This window comes from Schistocerca americana, chromosome 8 (assembly GCF_021461395.2).
Source record: "Schistocerca americana isolate TAMUIC-IGC-003095 chromosome 8, iqSchAmer2.1, whole genome shotgun sequence".
Lineage (NCBI taxonomy): Eukaryota > Metazoa > Arthropoda > Insecta > Orthoptera > Acrididae > Schistocerca > Schistocerca americana.
The window spans coordinates 521,114,401-521,137,342 of NC_060126.1; the positions used below are offsets into that span (position 1 = coordinate 521,114,401).

Genomic DNA, 22,942 nt, shown 5'->3' on the forward strand with positions numbered 1-22,942 from the left:
TTGGTTCTAAGAAAATAATGTATTTTCTTTTTCTGTATTGCTGCCCAAAGAATTTATTGTATAAATTTTTATATAATTATGTACTCAAATTTCTGTATATGCTATAAGATTATCAGATTGTATTTGTAAAAAACTGACTCGTTCCACGTCCATGTGTATCCAACACAGTTGGACCTATGGAACACGAAATAAATCAAATCAAATCAAATCCCCGTCAGCGCCAAGCGACTGCTTCGTAACAGTACGGCTACCCTCGGTCGTTTTCGGAACGAGACTGCTGCTCCCTCTCTGTCCCTGATGCGCCTGAACGGTGGCGCTACCTAACGGCAAGTCCGTGAGGTTTCGCTTTTCGCTTGTCTTCGCCACAGACAGTAGACTGTCAACCATCCAGCGCGCGGGAAGGTATCTGGCCCGGCCACGGTTGTCAGTCGGTAGGTGTGTTGTGGTGGCTGCGAAGCGGCGAGCGGCGGGGACTCGTACAGTCGCGAAAAAGATGGGAGACAGGGAGGCAGCGACACAGCCGAGCGCCAGGCGCAGCAGTGCAGGTTAGTCCGCGGCTGCTCAAACTACGGCAGCGGCCTGCTTCACAAGAGTGGCATCCGAAGAACGACTCGATAGTGGTGCTCGCAGGGGTTCCGTAACCGATGTTCTACACAACAATACTTCGCCAGTGCTGCACGCGGAGGTTTCGTTACGGATATTCTACACAATAATAGATGTATACCTTTTGGGATGGTGAGAGGAGAGGCGCGGAAGTACCTGTCGCGTAAATCATCCAGCACACCTCACTGCAGTCACAGCTCGTGCACGAAATTCGTCTCCTTTTCAACCTAAAGGTGGAAAGGATTCTATTCTTCTTTTCAGAATTCAGAAGCTGTGTTTATTACCTTTTATCAGTTCACTGCAAGCATCATACGTACTCATAGTTTTTCCAACTTTCAATATTTTGGATGTCAATCAACCCTTACGCCAAAATGTTCAGACACACACACACACACACACACACACACACACACACACACACATACTGATTTCTACTATTTGATCTGAAATTAGTTGAAACTACTTTGCCCTATTTCCGTACTTACTTTAGCATTTCTAACTGTCTTACCTGCAACGCCAGTGTATTTTCTTGATGGGTGACACACATGCATTGTTACATCGAATTATCACTAAAGCAAATGCGCATGTCAACGTAAGGTGCGAATATTACTGTTATTTTTCTAGTTTTCTTTATACTGTCTGGTTGGAGCAGGTTAGTATGGTTTTTCCACAGAGATAATTCATTGGGGTTGAAGTATTACGTATTTTCGCCATTCGATAGACTGAGCGGTCCTTTAAGAAAGTACGGTAACTTTAATTTAGCTTGTATTATTCATATGTGTAGAATTTCCACTAAATAATCTAACACTGGATGGGTGTTGTTAACTGACATATTGACGGTATTAATTAAACAACTCCTTCAATGTTCCGATGCGTAAGGAAAAAATCGTCTGTTTATTTTGAAACTTTCCTTGCAGAGGTACTGTAAGGCGATATTGACATCAAGAATATTCGTCTTTATGATTTGAATACATTTTGCCCATACAGTTTAAGGGATTTTGTGTTATTGTAGTTATTACTGCAAAACCTTCTAATGGGGAATTTTTCCGCTTTATCAGTTAATTTATCCAAATTTCTTCTAGTGAACGCACAGAAGGTTTCAAACATTGAAACTGTCGATTGATTCGAACTTATCACTACACATAGCAGTTTTAGGTGAAGGTGTCAGTCGGCTCTATGGACTGCTGTGGCTAAAATATGTAGCAGCAGCCCTGCTTTGTTCGGGGCATTCTGTATCTGATGAGGTGTCGTAGCAACCGTACTTCCAGCGTAACTATGTAGCACACTGGTGCTTCAGTTTTGAGGCATAATGTTCGAGGGAAGACAGGAAGCCACCCAACTGCTGAAATGCGTTTGACATCGAATTCATTGGTGTTTTAAATATGAAAGTTGACTATATTCACACATAGCACATCGAGGAAAGTAAATTCTTCTAGCATCGCAGATTTGCAACAATGAGCTTGACTTATTACTATAAATCAAATTTTCAAAGTTAAGTCATATAGCCTATATATAAACAGGGCACCTTGATGACTAGAGACAGGATGTTCATACTTGCACGACATGTACATTAGTATGTTCTGCAGAAATTATTAGCATTTCAATCACCTCAGTTCAGCATGTGTCCTGTTGCCTGGTAGACACAGTATTGGCCATGGGCCCTGGTAACTTGTTCCATGTGTGATGCCATCGATGCATATAAGGAGCGGATGGCGTCCTGTGGTATAGCCATCCAAGCTGCATTCACCTGGTTCCAAAGTTCATCTGTGGTGGTTGGCACGGGGTCAAATTGCTGCACCTGTTGTTTCACCATATTCCACAGATTTTCGATTGATGACAAGTCTGTTGATTTGGGGGGAGGGGAGGGCAAAAGTCTGACATCCTGTGACACGTGTACATGCAGCAACATGTGGTCGTGCATTGTCTTGCTGAAAAATGGCGTCTCAGGTGTTGTACAGAAATGGTATGGCTGCAGGTCGCAGGATATCATTCACGTAGGTCACACTTGTCATAGTGCTCCAGACAGGCACCATCTGTGATTTGTGGCTGTACCCGTAGCACCCCACACCATAAGGCCTTGGGTTGATGCTGTATGTCTTGTGCGAATGAAGTCATTGTGATGACATTCTCCCCCCTCTGCAGCGAACCAGAGTGTGGCCATCATTTTCAAACAAACAGACCTGGATTCGTACGAAAACACTACCTGGTGCACCCCCCTCCCCCCTCTCTCTGCAGCGAACCAGAATGCGGCCATCATTTTCAAACAAACAGACCTGGATTCGTGCGAAAACACTAGCTGATGCCATTCCTGTCTCCAGTGACATCGTTCCATACACAATTCCCATCCAGCATGTTTGTGCACACCCGTCACAGGTAGGAGGAGAAGCGGCCTTTGCGCACATAACCGATGGCGTAATAAACGGAGACAGACTGTCACCCCTGACAGTGTACAATGTGTTACACTGCTCTACTGTTGTGCCAGAGCCGATAAGGTCGCAGATCTGTCCTGCAATGGCATTCGGATGAGGAGTCGATCTTTTCAGGGGGTGGTCTGGGTGGTGAAACCTGACCCATCTCGTTGCGTTGTACGGTCTTCCATGAACCATTCGGGCCGGCCGCGGTGGCCGAGCGGTTCTAGGCGATTCAAGAACCGCGCGACTGGTACGGCCGCAAGTTCGAATCCTGCCACGGGCATGGCTGTGTGTGATGTCCTTAGGTTAGTTAGGTTTAAGTAGTTCTAAGTTCTAGGGGACTGATGACCACAGATGAAAAGTCCCATAGTGCTCAGAGCCATTTGAACCATTCGGCACACACCCGTTGCACTGCCAAAATACTTCATTCCCCACGAGTAGCAATTTCCTGGATGGGCGCACCACATTTTCTCGTGCCAATAATGCGTCCTCTTTCAAACTCACTGATTTGACAGTACGGTTTGCACATATGTCTGCGAGGCATTCTGCACGTCTGCTCGAGTCACACTGATCCATTACCTTAGGTTTATAGCGATTAAAGCTGCAGACACATTTTATCGGTAGGTGGTTTTGCACAGCAATATCAACGTTGACCTTGAACCCATGGGCCGACGTAGTTCAAATACCAATCATTTCTGCAGAACATAACAACGTACATGTCCCGTGAATATTAATGTCCTATCTCTAGTCGACCGAGATCTTGTTTTTTCTGAACATCAGTGTGTCAATAGGTAAATCATAATCATTCAGCGGCATTATTAGAAACTGTTGATCATTACTTCACCCCTAAGAAAGCCAGGGGTGTCCTATATCAGTAATAAATGGTTCAAATGGCCCTGAGCACTATGGGACTTAACATCTGTGGTCATCAGTCCCCTAGAACGTAGAACTACTTAAGCCTAACTAACCTAAGGACATCACACACATCCATGCCCGAGGCAGGATTCGAACCTGCGACCGTAGCAGTCGCGCGGTTCCGGACTGAGTGCCTAGAACCGCTAGACCACCGCGGCCGGCTATCAGTAATAAATAGTGGCCAAAATAAATTTTACTTATTGCCAAATTGCAACATCGAATTGTATGAACCAGAAATACCTTATTATATCAACGCAGTCGTTTGTTTGTAATGTGATTCTAGCAGAAACAGTCCAAGCTTCTGCTTTGAGGGGGTAATATGTGCAGTCTTTGGTAATTGTGTCACATGTAAACGTTGCACTGATTATGCTGCACGTCATTATGAGATTTTTGTTGCTTCAGGATTGTTCAGACAACAGTAACATATGATCAGAGACTCTGTATAGTCACTCTAATAGAGCAGGGAATGGGACAGGTGGACGTCGAATGTCGCTGTGATTCAAAGTGATGTGTCCAGAATTTGGAATAGGCACCTAGTGAGAGGATCAGCTGAGGATCGTCACAGTAGTGTCCGCAGAAGAAAAACAGCAGGAGTGAGCGATAGGTAGCTGCGTATAACAGCAAGCAGAAACCCTCAACACAATGCTACACGTCTGTGGCGGCAGTTCCAAAAAGCTACAGGCGTGCAGGCGTCAACACAATTGACACAAAGTAGGCTCTGTGAGCAGGGATTGCGTGCCAGAAAATCCCTCGAGGTTCTTCCGCTAAACTGGGTTGAGAGAGGGGTCATGTCGCATGGGCACAAAACCATTCTTTGTGGACTAGCCAGCAGGGGGACACAACACTCTCTTCTGATGAGAACCGCATCAGTCTCGACCCTGACACTACTGATATTTGTGTGTGGAGACAATGAGGACCCTCACTGTATTGCAGACCACCACCCTTATCAAGGCGGCGCAGTCATGTTATGGGCGAGGCATCATGTGTGACCGCAGTACAACCCTTGTGGCAGTAGGCAGGAGGATGGCTGGTGTGAAGTATCGGAACGACATCCTTGCGTGCACTGTGGCTCCATTTGGTCAACAAATTCGGGCGGGATTCACGCTGATGACCGACAATGCAAGCCCCCATCGTCACAATCTTATGAACACCTTCCTAGTCGAGCACTGAAGTAAGCAGATGGAATGGCGTCCGTATTCTACAGGTCACAACTGCATTGAGAATGCATGAGACTTGCTAAAACGAATGGTTTGCAGTTGGCCTGTCCCACCAGAGACCTTACAGGTCGTCACAGAGGTCGTTGTGGAGATATGGAACAACATCCTGCAGGCTTGTTTGGATAATTTGGTTAAGGAGCACGCCTAACAGTCAGACTTGGCTTCAGTTACAAGAAGGGCCAGTTGGATTCTAAACAGTGTGTTATGCAAGATGACAGTGAGAAGAAACTGCATGTTTGGAACGGAATCGTTTGACAGGCTTCTTTTTATTGTTTTTATCAAGTAAAAATGTGTGCATCTCCTTTTTTATGACTGTACCTGACAGATCAAAGTTAGTTTTGTTTCCAAAAAAAAATGGTTCAAATGGCTCTGAGAACTATGGGACTTAACATCTAAGGTCATCAGTCCCCTAGAACTTAGAACTAATTAAACCTAACTAACCTAAGGACATCACACACATCCTGCGACCGTAGCAGTCTCGCGGTTCCGGACTGAAGCGCCTAGAACCGCACGGCCACCGCGGCCGGCTTTTGTTTCCAGTATTGACAATAAACAACATGCAGCATTTATTTTGACCATTGTATTTTTTTCCATACAACAATTCGTATTTGTACGAAGTTTGATTGAAACTGGTCTAGGCATACCAGGGCTATGTCGGAACCCACCCACCCACCCACACACACACCCACACACACACACATATATATACATACCAACACACATCCATATTGTACCTTGTCTAGATGAGTGTTTCTTTGCGTGGCGCCTGCAGAAATTTTTGCAGGAGGGAGCAAAGCTCTAAAATTGGCATTTCTGATGTAAAGGAGCTGGTCAGATTCAAGATACGCGATGCCATCAGAACTAAATGTTATACGTGGCACAAAAAACTCATTACATCCCAGTGAAGTGACGGTTACCCACCCAGTACATGAATAAAAACTCTGCACTTCAGATTCCAGAGGGGGTGTGGGGCAAGGGCCCTCTTTTGTCCCCCACCCCCACCCCACCTCAGCCCTTGTGGACGCCTATGCGTCTTCGTATGAAAACGAAGTAACTATAGAACGATGGACAAAGTAGTTGTTTAACTGTTTGCTGCTCTTCTTCATTGTCATGCTGGGAAGCAAATTCGGAACAAAGTCTGTGATCTGTCACCACCTCGTGAGGTAGAGTTCTGGAGTTCTAATCCCTTCTCTGTAATGGCTTTAGATAAATTTGTACATATTGCATATGTGTCCGTACTTCCAGAATTCTGATGTCTGGTTTTTGGCTGTTAGTGTAATGACAAAAAGAGTACATTGCATCATTTAAAATTAGTTTGTAAAGTATGCTGTGTGCTAACTTAATTTGGCTGGCGAGTTTGTTGTATGCCCATGGTGCCGAAAACCAGTTTAAAAAAGCCTGCATAATACCTCGTGTCTTGTGGACTATTCAGGCCGCTGCACCCTGCTTTCTAGCTGAGGTGACAATAATTCCTGAGTTATGCACAGTGCCGGTTTAAGGACCAAATGACACTAGCAGCTGCATTGGGCATCAAGCTAACAGAGGTGCCTCTAAGTACCCCTAGTGCAAAATTTTTACACAGTATCATTAATAGCAGCGAAAACAACCCATTTCTACGCTCGTTACATTTGGATTTGCTTTTTAAAGGTCTTACCAAGAGACTAAGGAATAGCAACTAATATTCTGATGGAGCAGCAGTAAAGGCAGGGGGGTGGTGCGAAATGATACGTCGCTTGGGTGGAAAAATGTACAGGGAGCAGCCGGCCGGCGTGACCGAGCGGTTCTAGGCGCGTCAGTCTGGAACCGCGTGACCGCTACGGTTGCAGGTTCGAATCCTGCCTCGGACATGGATGTGTGTGATGTCCTTAGGTTAGTTATAGGATACTGATGACCTCAGATGTTAAGTCCCATAGTGCTCGGAGCCACTTGATTTGTACGGGAAGCACTAATTGATATGTCACTTGTGTGGGAAAAATGAAAGGGAGCCGCTACATGATCCTTGTGTGAAAAAATGGAGGAGGAGGGGCACCAAATGATATGTCTCTTGTGTGGTGCGACGCAGGGGGGAGTGCTGAACGGTATGTCACTTGTGTGGGAAAATGGAGAAGGGCACCAAATGATATGTTGCTTGCGTGGAAAAACAGAGGAGAAGCGCTAAATGATAGGTTCCTTGTGTGGAAAAATGGAGAGGGCTCTAAATCATATGTCACGTGTCGAAAAATGGAGGGAGGGGCGGCACTGAATGATATGTCACTTGCGTGAATAAATGGAGGGGAGGCGCTAAATGCTACACTGCTTATGTAAAAAAAAAATGGAGGGGCACATTAAATGATATGTCGCTTATGTGGGGAAATGGAAAGGGGCAACTAAACGATATGCTACAGAGTGACAAAATAGAGGGGGAGCCGCACTAAATGATATGTCACTTGTCTGGAAAAATGTTCTCAAACCTGCCCAGGTTAGCCCAATCGAGGAGTCTCAGTGGTTAAGACACTGATTCTCATTCCAGAGGACAGGGTTTCAAACTCCCGTCAACCTATCGATGTGTAGGTTTTGCGTACTTTCTCTGCTTCACTTAAGGTAATTCCTGGGAGTTCCTTTGAGGAAAACGTTGCTAATTTCCTTCGCCAGCCTTGTTCAATCCGAGCATGTGAGCTCCCGTGGGCTCACAATTCCATCACGAGTATGTGTGTGACTAGCACAGGTTGCCAGGCTATTGCAGTACCTACTTCCTTTCCAGCACCGCAGTCTTTCATCTCTGAGTATCCATCCTTCTCTTACTCTCTTTATATTGGAGGCAAGATTTGATGTCGACACAGCTACTCCCTGGGCTCTGCATTCCTTTCTCTGAATATTCATTGATTTACTCTACGTCACCTTTTGGCTGAAGTACAGGGTTATTACAAATGATTGAAGCGATTTCACAGCTCTACAATAACTTTATTATTTGAGATATTTTCACAATGCTTTGCACACACATACAGAAACTCAAAAAGTTTTTTTAGGCATTCACAAATGTTCGATATGTGCCCCTTTAGTGATTCGGCAGACATCAAGCCGATAATCAAGTTCCTCCCACACTCGGCGCAGCAATCAATGAGTTCGAAAGTATCGTTGATGCGAGCTCGCAGTTCTGGCACGTTTCTTGGTAGAGGAGGTTTAAACACTGAATCTTTCACATAACCCCACAGAAAGAAATCGCATGGGGTTAAGTCGGGAGAGCGTGGAGGCCATGACATGAATTGCTGATCATGATCTCCACCACGACCGATCTATCGGTTTTCCAATCTCCTGTTTAAGAAATGCCGAACATCATGATGGAAGTTCGGTGGAGCACCATCCTGTTGAAAGATGAAGTCGGCGCTGTCGGTCTCCAGTTGTGGCATCAGCCAATTTTCCAGCATGTCCAGATACACGTGTCCTGTAACGTTTTTTTCGCAGAAGAAAAAGGGGCCGTAAACTTTAAACCGTGAGATTGCACAAAACACGTTAACTTTTGGCGAATTGCGAATTTGTTGCACGAATGCGTGAGGATTCTCTACCGCCCAGATTCGCACATTGTATCTGTTCACTTCACCAATAAGAAAAAATGTTGCTTCATCACTGAAAACAAGTTTCGCACTGAACGCATCCTCTTCCATGAGCTGTTGCAACCGCGCCGAAAATTCAAAGCGTTTGACTTTGTCATCGGGTGTCAGGGCTTGTAGCAATTGTAAACGGTAAGGCTTCTGCTTTAGCCTTTTCCGTAAGATTTTCCAAACCGTCGGCTGTGGTACGTTTAGCCCCTTGCTTGCTTTATTCGTCGACTTCCGCGGGCTACGCGTGAAACTTGCCCGCACGCGTTCAACCGTTTCTTCGCTCACTGCAGGCCGACCCGTTGATTTCCCCTTACAGAGGCACCCAGAAGCTTTAAACTGCGCATACCATCGCCGAATGGAGTTAGCAGTTGGTGGATCTTTGTTGAACTTCGTCGTGAAGTGTCGTTGCACTGTTATGGCTGACTGATGGGAGTGCATTTCAAGCACAACATTCGCTCTCTCGGCTCCTGTCGCCATTTTGTTTCACTGCGCTCTCGAGCGCTCTGGCGACAGAAACCTGAAGTGCGGCTTCAGCCGAACAAAACTTTATGAGTTTTTATACGTATCTGTAGTGTGTCGTGACCATAAGTCAATGAATGGAGCTACAGTGAATTTATGAAATCGCTTCACTCATTTGTAATAGCTCTGTACTTTTTGGGTCCCCTTCTGGATCTGACTTTCATTTCTCCGATTTTTCTGCAGTGTGGACTGACCAGCCAAGAACACCTTAAATAGCGCGTTCTGCATGCAGTGTTGAAGAACATCTGCACACAATACCTTTGCAGACTCATATGCACTTCAAAAGTTAATGCAGTAGCCAATCCGATGTGGTGCGGCGTAATGTTTTTTTCGTTTGGTCCCCTGACAATAAAGGAATCAGATTGCTGATGCCTGAGCTGTTAGTTACCCAAGCATGGCAGTTAATAGATGGCTGTTTTCCTGGGGCGTGAGGACTCCCGGCAATGGCTGCCATGCCATATGGAATTTCCTGCGGCTGGGTGGTGCTTGTGGGTGAGCCCTTGATCCAAGTAGGTGAACTCAGGGCAGACGTTCCACATATGAAATATATCAGATTACAGCAAAACAATGGCCATTATGATCCGGCCATCTTATCAGAGAGGAATAGAAATTCCAATGCGGACACTTATAACCCTCTTGCTTTCCCTGCCTTGGCTACCCCATACGAAGAGGGACAAGCCAGACTTCTGGGAGCGAAAGAATTTATGCAGTACTTAGTATTTACTCGTACTGATGGCGATATTTTTATCGTGACGAAACCACTGTCGATTAAAGCCTCCTCTGCTGCACAGTCTACAGCTCTTCACGCACGTGAATGTGTGGGTAACATACCAGTGACCACTGCCCAACACAAAACTTTAAATATGGTCCAAGAAATCATCTTCCACAGAGACCCTATGTTGCAAACAGACTGATCTCGAGCAGCAAGGTGTACATTCGCCCGATGCATCCATAATTCGTACAGTCGCACAGGATAGGCCAATGGCCCTCCCTCCCTCTATTTGTTTGTAACGGATTATTTTCTTGTTTCGTAGACAGTATGAACATGCCCCAAAAGGGCGAAACACATTACTGAAATTAAATAACTTTGCAAACCAGACTGTTTTTCGGTTTGAAATAATTCGAAACGGCAGCTGTACCACCTGGCCAGGATGGAATGCAATAATTTTTACCTTATTTCCTCCTCTTCTGCAATTTACATTGCTCTACAAGAAACGCACTCCACTGATTACCATTCCCCACCACTCCATGGTCATCGTTCCTTCTGTCGACACTTTGCCAGCCCCAACAGCACATCTGGAGAGGTCTGTACACACATGTCAGTGACTGGGGATTCCCCTTTCACACTACGTTGGAAACAACAGAGGTACGGGTGCAGACGGCTTCAGCGATCACCATCTGCAACGTTTATTTACCTCCCAGCAGGCCGCTTACTTACTTGGGTTGACCAAGTAAGCAGCAAATTCCACCCCCTCCCTTCTTTTCCTACTTAGGAACTTCAGCGCACACCACCCCCTGCAGAGGAGTATCACTTCTAATTGATCAAATTGTTCATAACCTTGACCTGTGTCTTCTCAACGGTGGTTCTCCTGCCCAGTTCAGTGCCGCCCGTGGCGCCTTCCCGTGTATCAACCTAACGATCTCATCCTCCAATCTCGTGGCTTGGGCACTACGTGACGATCTTTGCGATACGCCCACTTTTCAGTGATCCTGCCACTTTCTCGCCAACACCAGATGGACCAGTTACCATGTTGGATGCTTCAGAGTGCCGTTTGGCAAGTATGTGCCTCTAGTGTTACCTTCGCCCTCTCTCTGTCTGATTGTATTGATGAGGTGTTGCATGACGCACCTGACACGGTCACCCACGCCACTGCAACTCTTATTCCTCTTTCTACAGGTCTCCTCTGTCGCCGGCCTGTGCCATGTTGGATCAAAGACATTGCAATACCTGTTTAGGACCGCCGAAGAGCTCTGTAGCGTTTCAAGCAACGTCCTTTGCAGACCAACCTCATGACTTTTAGGTGATTTCGTGCTAAGGCCCACTGCGTAGTCAAGTAAGAAACAATGCTGGCAGCACTAAATCTCCTCCCTGGGAGAACATGCCTCCTCGTCCCAGGGGTAAACGAAGCTCCATAGTCTTTCAGGCTGCCAAAGATCAACAACCCTTCTGGTCTTTGTACCTGTGTGTCGGCTCTTGCTGAACACCTCGTGACCTACTTTGCAACAACACCGACGTCCGCTTCTTATCTGGCAATCTTTCTACTGCAGGAATGGTGAGCTGAAAGACATCCCCCGTGTTTCATCCCCATCCCCTCTCTACAACCTACCAATGTGGCCCCAGGCCCTGATCCAATTCATAATCAGATGATTCAACACCTAAACGTTACTCAGAGGCTACATCTGTTCAGGTTCTTCATCTTTACTTGGCCCATAGATGTCTTTCTGTCACAATGGCAAGATAGCATTATTATCCCAATCCTTAAACCAGGCAAAAACCGAGCGTCTCCCAACAGCTACCGATTAGCCTCACTAATGCGCCCTGCAAACTACTTGAAAACATGGTTGAGAGCAGATTATGGTGGTTTCTCAAATCTTGCGGCCATTTGTCCCCCTACGAGTGTGGTTTCTGCTACGGATGATCCACAACCGATCATCTGGGTAGGTTGGAAACAGTACTCTGACAGGCTTTTTCTAAACGCCAACACCTCCGCTCAGTCTGTTTTATCTAGATAAGGCAAAGGACACCACTTGGCATCATCACATTTTACTTACCCTGCCTGCATGGCTGCGGTAAACCCCCTATGTTATGTCTAGAATTGGAAACCATGAGCAAGGTCAGGCAGAAGCCTGCATAATGGGAACTGTACCAACTGTAGAAGTTGACAGCCAGGAGATTGCATTGCTTCTGCCGGTTATCCTCACCAAACACTTCATGCACTCGTGGCAAGACTGCCAGTCCAGTGTACGCTGCTGTTCTGTCTTGCTGAAAATACCCGTACAGTCGTTCGTCTTCAGTGAGGTGACCTACATGTGGATTAAACAGTTTCTTAGTACCGCAGTGAGCGTTGGCATTTGGTGAAAGAATCGTGTTGCGATGCAGACACCAGAAACTGCACAGCAAACATCAGCTCTGAGATCATGCAACGGCTCTTGAAACTAAGATGATGATTCTTTTGATGCATAATGGTGCATGTCCTGTGAATTCACATGCCCTGACAGACTGAACCAGCCCTCATCTGAAGAAATGAAAAAGTGAGGATCGAAAAGTGCTGATACCACCTCACTCAGAAAGCACCAGCAATACTCAAGACGCGAAAAGTTCATCTGGAGAATGTAAGTTTGCAAGGATGTAGATGCAAATGCTTTTTGATAATGTTTCGATTCGACGATCTCGTAACTCGTGCTGGCACAATTTCCAAAATACGATTCAGGATTTCCTTCACTGTGGCAGTGATGTTTTCTGGTGTCGGAAATCTTTTCGGTTTTTATTCACTTGGCTCCATTTTACCGTTAAGTTTTATATTGCAAAATGGTTCAAATGGCTCTGAGCACTATGGGACTTAGCAGCGGAGGTCATCAGTCCCCTACAACTTAGAACTACTTAAACCTAACTAACCTAAGGACATCACACATATCCATGCCCGAGGCAGGATTCGAACCTGCGACCGTAGCGGTCGCGCAGTTCCAGACTGAAGCGCCTAGAACCGGTCGGCCACTCCGGCCGGCTTATATTGCAAGCTTTGCTGGGAGGTGTGCCGAAAAATCTACAGTCTTAAACTCTTGCACAAACAGTTCAGCACCTTTCCACGAGTTGTGCTGTGCCTAACATCCGCCAGTGAACACGTGGTGCGTGGTCGTGAGCACCATTTTATGTTGGATCCTACTGCTCACCAAAAACATCTGCTCTTTTCACTAACGGACAACGATTCAGGTCAGCATCTAGCTATACTGATTAAGGTTTTTAGTGATCGCCCTCCGTGATTTTCACTCGAGGTACATGCGAGCACGGTTCCTTTGGGAAGGCAAGGCCGATATCCTACGCAATCGTTGAGACAATCAGAGTTTGTGCTCCGTCTCTGATGACCTCATGTCGAAGGGACGTTAAACCCGAACATTCCTTCCTTCCTTCTGGACAAAGCGTGTAGGAGACGCCCGAGTGCAGACACGTGACAGCAAGCGATTGGTGCGTCGGAATCGCATTTTCGAGCATTTTCAGTGATGGACAGTTCCTTCGTTCATTACCAATGTCCTCCCTTCGGAGGTTCGAGTCCTCCCTCGGGCATGTGACTGTGTGTGTGTGTGTGTGTGTGTGTTGTCCTTAGCGTAACTTAGACTAAGTAGTGTGTAAGCCCAAGGACCGATGACCTGATCAGTTTGGTCCCATAGGAACTTACCACAAATTTCCATTACCGATGGCCTTTCCCGCGTCAGTCGCACAAAAGTTTTCCAGGCTCACCATATGTGAGAAAGCCTCGACCAGGGAGTCGGGCGTGCTGCAGATCTGGCCGGCGTCCAGCTGATTAACATGGAGACACTGTGGAGGCGGTGGGTGTCGCCCGTTATGCTGCGGGTTTCTGTCAGGAATTCACAGCAATCTATACGGTACCGGCTACTGGATGCAGTTTGTCTCAGTAATTTTTTTTTATTGTGGCCACCTTGCGATGTAAATAAAACTGCCAACGTTTCAGCCATCGGCACGCGCAGCCTGCATCGAGGTATCTATTTGTGATGTGTTACGACAGCAGCTGTGTGTGGCTTTCACTGGGTTCATATCGTGCCATTGCCGTACGTCATTAGCATCTTGGTGCCGCACATACCCTGCCGGTCAAAAAACTGAATTCGTGAAGGCGGCAGTCAAATTGACACGGAAGTCTACTACATGCCTGGCTATGCAATTGCTAATCATTTCGGCACAACTGCAATGATTGAGAAAGAGGAACGTCATCTACATACGGTACGTACACGGTCCAGTCAAAGTGTGACGATGGCCTATGTTCGACGTCAAGGTGCAGCAAACCACTCGCAGACGGCAGGTGGCGGCAATAGCAGTAGAGGATATACAAAAATTGTCAGGGGACGCGGAAAACAGTGCAATAGTTGTTCGTAATGCGGAAACGGACCGATTTATCTAACATCTAAAAGTGCACGGTGATTGGCTTTCGAGTCGAGGTTGGAAGGATCCCCGGAACGGCTAAGTTTGTAATCTGTTCGCATGCCGTCGAGGTGAATGTGTACCGCGCATGGCATAACGGCGCCATCCGAATATGTGGCCGAGGCGGCGGTGGTGTATCACGGGCCATAAGAGGAAGGGATGAGCGACGGCCACCCGAGTGGTGTGTACGGGCGACCAGGCGCGATACTGACCCAAGCCTCAGTACTCTGTGAAAGGTGGTTCTGGGTAGAGAAGACGGGTTGCTAACGCAACTACTTAGATCCGAAGATGATCCAGAGTGATCGAAACATGTAACCTGATTAAAAATGTGCAACTCAGTTTCTTGTTGGTGGACTATTGTTGTATAACGTGTTACAGTTTTCGCGGTTCCTGTATTTCTTTTGCATCGCTGACGGGTTGCTAACGCAAGTGCTTAGATCTGAAGATGATCCAGAGTGATCGAAACATGTAATCTAATTAAAAATGTGCAACTGAGACTGAACAGTAATTGAGAATTTTCTTTAAGTTTATCCCTTCAACAGTGCATTTACTTTTCTCACAGTACAGATTGCTTTCTTGTTGGTGGACTATTGTTGTATAACGTGTTATAGTTTTCGCGGTTCCTGTATATCTTTTGCATCGCTGTTTCTTTGCCAGTGGCTCTAGACTAATAGGATACAATGTTACTGTTTGGCAACAGCAGGAAAAACAGGCTGTTTCAAAATGAACATACCGGTTTCAGGGCGTTGTAGCATTTATTGCGTTCAACTTACAATTGTAAATAATACACCAAATGAAAGAGAAACTCAAAAAGTTTTGTTTATATACCTGTGCGCAGTTTGAAGAGTATGGAATGACAAAGAGTGAAACGTCTTTCACGCTTAGCCCCAAGAACTATCCCTGCGGAAAGTTTATGGGCCTTTCTTTTACAGTGAATCAACTGTAACTGATGTTTTTCATCTTGATGTGCTACAGCTATGGCCCGTGCCTCAATGGGAGGAAGCTGAACAACACATGTTTATTTGGGAGCAAGATGGTGCGCCGCCTCAGGACGCAGGTGCGCGGTTGACGCAGCATTTTGTGCATGACCTCCACGTTCACGCACGATCTGACGCGATCCTGTGTGTGTGCCTCCGATACCAGCTGTCCACGTTCACGCACGATCTGACGCGATCCTGTGTGTGTGCTTCCGATACCAGCTGTCCACGTTCACGCACGATCTGACGCGATCCTGTGTGTGTGCCTCCGATACCAGCTGACCTGTCCGACTTTGCAAACAGTGTTATTGCAACAGCTACTCCTGACACGCTGATCACAGTTTCGGAGCAACTCGCCTACAGACTCGATGTGTGATCGGTGTTCACTCTGAGTAATTGTAAGAAAATCTGTTTACGTTTCTCTTTCATTTGGTATATTATTTATAATTGTAAGGCGAATGTAATATGTGCTACAAAGCCTTAAACCCGTATATTTATTTTGAAACATCCTGTATTAAGGGGAGGCGGAAGGCAATTTTTTTTATCCCTATTCTACCAATGCTATTTCATCATTTGAAAAGGTACACTTTTTATTTTTTCACTAATAAAATTTCACTTATTATAAAATAGTTTCCGTTGAGTTAGTGGTTCTCAATTTACTTGTAGTAACTTACTACCATCTTGAGTACAATTTGCCAAATTTCATATTTCTAACCCAATTAGTTTAAAAAATAATGGTACCTGAAAGTTAAAAAATGTAATGTTATAAAGATTCCACCTCGATTGCAAATTGAAAGCCAGCCGAAGTGGCCGTGCGGTTAAAGGCGCTGCAGTCTGGAACCGCAAGACCGCTACGGTCGCAGGTTCGAATCCTGCCTCGGGCATGGATGTGTGTGATGTCCTTAGGTTAGTTAGGTTTAACTAGTTCTAAGTTCTAGGGGACTAATGACCTCAGCAGTTGAGTCCCATAGTGCTCAGAGCCATTTGAACCATTTGAGCAAATTGAAACCGGATGTTGACCTAGGTTTCGGAGGATTTTCTTTTGTGGAAAGTTTACGGGAATAAATAGCCCACATGCCTTTTTTCATGGTTTCTATATTTCCAACGTTTCTTCTTACGGCCAAGCCATAATAATTCTGTAATCGATGTATTTCAACATTTTTCAGGTGAGCTATATTACCTATCTTCTTACCATCTTTTAACAATATCGTCAACCTGGATCCCATTCTCTTCTGGACATGCCCAATGCATTCTAATTTAGAAACAGAAGCAGAAAATAACGTACAAGGAATAAAAGCCTTTGCATTATCTCTGCACAGTGCAAAAAAGAAGGCGTGGCATTTACATGACAGTTCGAATCCTGCCTCGGGCATGGATGTGTGTGATGTCCTTAGGTTAGTTAGGTTTAAGTAGTTCTAAGTTCTAGGGCACTGATGACCTCACAAGTCCCATAGTGCTCAGAGACATTTGAACCATTTAAATGACAGATCGCACAGAGCGTCAGGGAAACCACCATACTTGACGAAAAAACTGTCGTATTTATATGAAACAATAACTGTTTTGCGCAGAAAATAGCGGGCATTTCGAATACGTAAAAATCTAAAAATTGATTTTTTGAGCCGCTTTGCCTTCCGTCTCCCCTTAAGAGAGTGAAAGATAATGTCATCTAGCGACTGCGAAATTCGCCGACACGGAAACGAGAGAAGCACTGCAGAACAAGGTAAGCATATTTGTTTTGTTTCCATACGCCACTGAATTGAAAAAAATTAAGTTATATTGGAACGTATATAACAATGTACGTATCAGTTATTGACGTTGGATCTCATGATAAAATGTTATTGTTATCATTAATTTACTTCCGAATACAGTACATATTTATTTGCCGCTGAGACTTTTTGAAACCACCCATACAGTGGTGTAGGACTGAGTGCCTTGTTTCACTCCATGCAGTCATCCACCCTGGTGCACCCCCTTTATGAAAATATGAAGAAAATAATTTATCGTGAGTCACTAAACCATCAAAAATAACGTGAATTTAGCCAGTCGCTCTGTAGCATAACGGTTCAAAAAATGGGTCAAATGCCTCTGAGCACTATGGGACTTAACTTCTGAGGTCATCAGTCCCCTAGAACCTAGAACTAGTTAAACATAACTAACCTAAGGACATCACACACATCCATGCCCGAAACAGGATTCGAACCTGCGACCGTAGCGGTCTCGCGGTTCCAGACTGCAGTGCCTAGAACCGCACGGACACTTCGGCCGGCCATAACGGCTAAGGCTCTGGAGTCATAAGCTAAAGATGATTTTTTTTTCAATTCTCATCAAAATGAACGTGGATTTTATTTTTATTCCCTAATATAGATTTAAATATACAGGGTGTTACAAAAAGGTACGGCCAAACTTTCAGGAAACATTCCTCACACACAAATAAAGAAAAGATGTTATGTGGACATGTGTCCAGAAACGCTTAATTTCCATGTTAGAGCTCATTTTAGTTTCGTCAGTATGTACTGTACTTCCTCGATTCACCGCCAGTTGGCCCAATTGAAGGAAGGTAATGTTGACTTCGGTGCTTGTGTTGACTCATTGCTCTACAGTACTAGCATCAAGCACATCAGTACGTAGCATCAACAGGTTAGTGTTCATCACGAACGTGGTTTTGCAGTCAGTGCAATGTTTACAAATGCGGAGTTGGCAGATGCCCATTTGATGTATGGATTAGGACGGGGCAATAGCCGTGGCGCCGTACGTGCCAATCCTCATTTCAGTGCAAATGTTCTCTTTACGCATGAGGCTTCATTCCAACGTGATCAAATTGTAAATTTTCACAATCAACATGTGTGGGCTGACGAGAATCCGCACGCAATTGTGCAATCTCGTCATCAACACAGATTTTCTGTGAACGTTTGGGCAGGCATTGTTGATGTCTTGATTGGGCCCCATGTTCTTCCACCTACGCTCAATGGAGCACGTTATCATGATTTCATACGGGATACTCTACCTGTGCTGCTAGAACATGTGCCTTTACAAGTACGACACAACATGTGGTCCATGCACGATGGAGCTCCTGCACATTTCAGTCGAAGTGTTCGTACGCTTCTCAACCTCAGATTCGGTGACCGATGGATTGGTAGAGGCGGGCCAATTCCGTGGCCTCCACGCTCTCCTGACCTCAACCCTCTTGACTTTCATTTATGGGGGCATTTGAAAGATCTTGTCTACGCAACCCCGGTACCAAATGTAGAGACCCTTCGTGCTCGTATTGTGGACGGCTGTGATACAATACGCCATTCTCCAGGGCTGCATCAGCGCATCAGGGATTCCATGCGACGGAGGGTGGATGCATGTATCCTCGCTAACGGAGGACATTTTGAACATTTCCTGTAACGTTCACAGAAAATCTGTGTTGATGACGAGATTGCACAATTGCGTGTTTGAAGTCACGCTGGAACTTTCTGTTGCTGTGTGTTTCCATTCCATGATTAATGTGATTTGAACAGAAGTAATAAAAAGAGCTCTAAGATGGAAAGTAAGCGTTTCCGGACACATGTCCACATAACATATTTTCTTTCTTTGAGTGTGAGGAATGTTTTCTGAAAGTTTGGTCGTACCTTTTTGTAACACCCTGTATATTTCATATACTTCACATCGTATGGGATGCCTTGCAACGTGCTGTTCCGAAGAGATCTCCACCCCCTCGTACTCCTACGGATTTATGGACAGCCCTGCAGGATTCGTGGTGTCACTTCCCTCCAGCACTACTTCAGACATAAGCCGTGTCCATGCCACGCCGTGTTGCGGCATTTCTGTGTGCTCGCGGGGGCCTCACACGATATTAGGCAGGTGTAACAGTTTTTTTGTCTCTTCAGTGTATAACACGAATAGCAAAACCAACACTCTCCAGTGGTGTAGGCCTAAAGTTACTTTCCCTGCCGATGACTCTCCACCCAAGATGACGTGTCGCGGAGATACTGCATCGTCTGCGAAAAGCCCGAGGTCGCAGCTGGTGCTAGCCGCCCGTGCACGCCGACTGCGCCGCCCAGTAGGGAAGGAGGTGCTGGAGTAGCGGCGAGGTGCAGCCGGCCGGGCAGAGCTCTGGGGGCCGGCCGCAGTGACGGCTGGAGCGCCACTTTGCACCAATTGGGACTTCCTGGGCAGGCCGGCAGTTGTGACAGCGCCGGCCGGCGTCTCGGCTCGCAGCGCTCAACGCGGCGCGCGTTGCGCCCACCAGGGCAGCCTCCAGCCAGGGCGTCACCAGTACTCCGAGAACAGTCCGAGGCAGCAGGGGGAGCCAGTTTCTTTTAAAGGTGCAGTCGGAGATACGTGGCTGGTCGTGATACACTGTGTCCCATGTATCTCGACCACTCCAAAATCATTTTTTTGCCCAGAAGCAAAATTAAAAATGTATCGAGCGGATGTTGTTGACCATGGGACAATGCGGACTTCTCCTCACCGCCTCACCGATTTGATTGGTATTCACAAGGTGGGGCACGAGTTCGCCTTCTACATACACTGACCTCACACAAGTCGTGGGACACCTCCTGATATCGTGTCGCACCTCCTTTTCCCGGCCTGGTGCAGCAGCTCGACCTGGCGTGGACTCACCCAGCCCAGCCGTTGCAAGTCCCCAGCAGAAAAACTCAGCCATGCTGCAACTACAGCCGTCCATAACTCGAAAGTGTTGCTGGTACATCGTTGTGCGCGAACTCACCTCTACATCTACATCTACATCTACATCCATACTCCGCAAGCCACCTGACGGTGTGTGGCGGAGGGTACCTTGAGTACCTCTATCGCTTCTCCCTTCTATACCAGTCTCGTATTGTTCGTGGAAAGAAGGATTGTCTGTATGCCTCTGTGTGGGCTCTAATCTCTCTGATTTTATCCTCATAGTCTCTTCGCGAGATATACGTAGGAGACAGCAATATACTGCTTGACTCCTCGGTGAAGGTATGTTCTCGAAACTTCAACAAAAGCCCGTACCGAGCTGCTGACCGTCTCTCCTACAGTCTTCCACTGGAGTTAATCTATCATCTCCGTAACGCTTTTGCGATTACTAAATGGTCCTGTAACGAAGCGCGCTGCTCTGCGTTGGATGTTCTCTATCTCTTCTATCAACCCTATCTGGTACGGATCCCACACTGCTGAGGAGTATTCAAGCAGTGGGCGAACTAGCATACTGTAACCTACTTCCTTTCTTTTCGGATTGCATTTCCTTAGGATTCTTCCAGTGAATCTCAGTCTGGCATCTGCTTTACCGACGATCAATTTTATTTGACAATTCCATTTTAAATCACTCCTAATGCGTACTCCCAGATAATTTATGGAATTAACTGCTTCCAGTTGTTGACCTGCTATATTGTAGCTAAATGATAAGGGATCTTTCTTTCTATGTATTCGCAGCACATTACACTTGTCTACATTGAGATTCACCTGCCGATTATATGTCCCATAAATGCTCAATTCGATTCACATTGGACGATATTCGTGGCTAAACCATTCGCTTGAATTGTCCGCCGCGCGGGATTAGCGGTGCGGTCTGAGGCGCTGCAGTCGTGGACTGTGCGGCTGGTCCCGGCGGACGTTCGAGTGCTCCCTCGGCCATGGGCGTGTGTGTTTGTCCTTAGGATAATTTAGGTTAAGTAGTGTGTGAGCTTAGGAACTGATGACCTTAGCAGTTAAGTCCCATAAGATTTCACACACATCTGAACATTTTTTTGAACTGTCCAGAGCGTTCTTCAAGCAGATTTCAAACATTTGTGACCCGGTGACATGGTGCATTGTCATCCATAAAAATACCATCGTTATTTGCTGCAAATGGCCTCCAAGTAACAGAACATGACAATTTCTGGTCAATGATCGGTGCAGTTGGACCTGTGGATGCAGTCCTTTCCATGTGAACACACCTCACACAATTATGGAGCCACCAGCAGCTTCACGCTGCCTTGTTGACAACCTGGGTCCATGGCTTCGTGCGGTCCGCGCCACACTTGGACCCCTACCATCAGCTCCTACCAACTCAAATCGGGATTCAGCTGACCAGGCCACGATTTTCCAGTCGTCTAGGGTCCAACCGATACGGTGACGATCCCCGGAGAGCCGTTGCAGGTGATGTCGAGCTGTTAGCAAACGCAATGGCGTCGGTCGTCTGCTGCCATTAACTCCAGATTTCGCTGCACTGTCCGAACAGATACATTCGTCGTACGTGCCACGCCGATTTTCGCGTGTATTTCACACAGTGTTGCTTGTCTGTTAGCACTGACGGCTCTATGTAAACGCCGCTGCTCTTGGTCGTTTAGTGAAGGCTGTCTTGGTATTTTCTGCACTCTCTTGGCACTGTGGATCCCCGAGTATTGAATTCCCTAGCGACTTCCGAAATGGAGTCTCCCATGCATCTAGCTGGAACTACCACGCCACGTTCAGTGTCTGTTAATTCGCGTCGTGCAGCCATAACCACGTCGGAAACCTTCTCACACGAATTAGCTCAATACAAACGACAGTTTCTCCAATGCAGTGCCCTTTTACAACTTGAGTACGCGATACTACCGCCATCTGCCTATGCGCATATGGCTGTCCCATGGCTTTTTTAACCACGTACGCAAACAGGATACCGCAGCTCTGCAAAAGTTTTCTAGAAAATACTGGTTGAAAACTTTAGGAGTGCTAATGTATACCGTACGATAAAAAGCGACGTACCGCGAAGGAATTATCCCAGTGGAACGACAATCGGAGACAAACAAATGATTACAGTTTCACAAAATTTGGATCACTTATTCAGGAGAACGAGCTTCACAAATTGAACAAGTCAGTAAAGCGTTGGTTCACCTCTAGCAGTTATTCGGCTTGGCTTTGATCGACAGAGTTGCTGCAAGGACCAAGCCCATAATGCTCCAGACTTTCTCAATTGAGGAGAGGTCGGGCAACCTTGCTGCCAAGATGTGGTTTGGCAAGCACGAAGACAAACAGTAGAATCGCCCTCGCCCTGTAGGGGCGGGTGTTGTCTTGCTGAAATATAAGCCAAGGATGGCTTGCCACAAAGGGCAACAAGATGGGGCGTTATTTCAATTTGGTATACAGGAACGTGATGGTGGTCAGTCGATCGAAACTGGTTGTGTAAATACGGATTTTATCGGCAGTTCAAGGCTGTAATCACGATATTTTTTTCAATTAAGCAGTGTGATCGCCTTTCTTGTCACTTTGTTCCTTACCTACATACCTGTATGAACAGCAGTACGTCTTTTTTAAGTATCATCCTGTATTTTTAGTTGGTAATCCACTTCCTCTTCTCGAGAACTGTTGAAAAACTTATCAGAGTGTACCATTCATGGAATCATGACGTTATTAAAAAAAAATAACACAAATCTGACTTGGACCGCCTGTACTAGTAGGCAGTACTGTTGCACGGAGTAACGTAACTCGCCCGCTTGCTGCCGTTGACAGTAAACAAGTGGAAACACGAGGAAAATGCGCACTGGTCATGTATGTGCGCACAGCAGCAAAATAGTTTCCAACCAGAGGACTGAAAAACATTTCCAAGTCTTCCAGGCAGTATTGTCACCATACTACT

The 22,942-nt window shown here is 46.1% G+C and overlaps 1 protein-coding gene across 1 annotated transcript in view; it reads left to right on the forward strand.

Moving 5' to 3' along the window:
• The first annotated feature begins 389 nt into the window (after nucleotides 1–389).
• LOC124545324 overlaps nucleotides 390–22,942 on the forward strand; it is a 207,233-nt gene continuing 184,680 nt past the window's right edge. Inside the window, exon 1 of the mRNA XM_047124225.1 lies at nucleotides 390–545. Within this exon, the coding sequence (XP_046980181.1) occupies nucleotides 494–545 (52 nt within the window). The 5' untranslated portion in view covers nucleotides 390–493. The remainder of the gene's footprint in view (nucleotides 546–22,942) is intronic.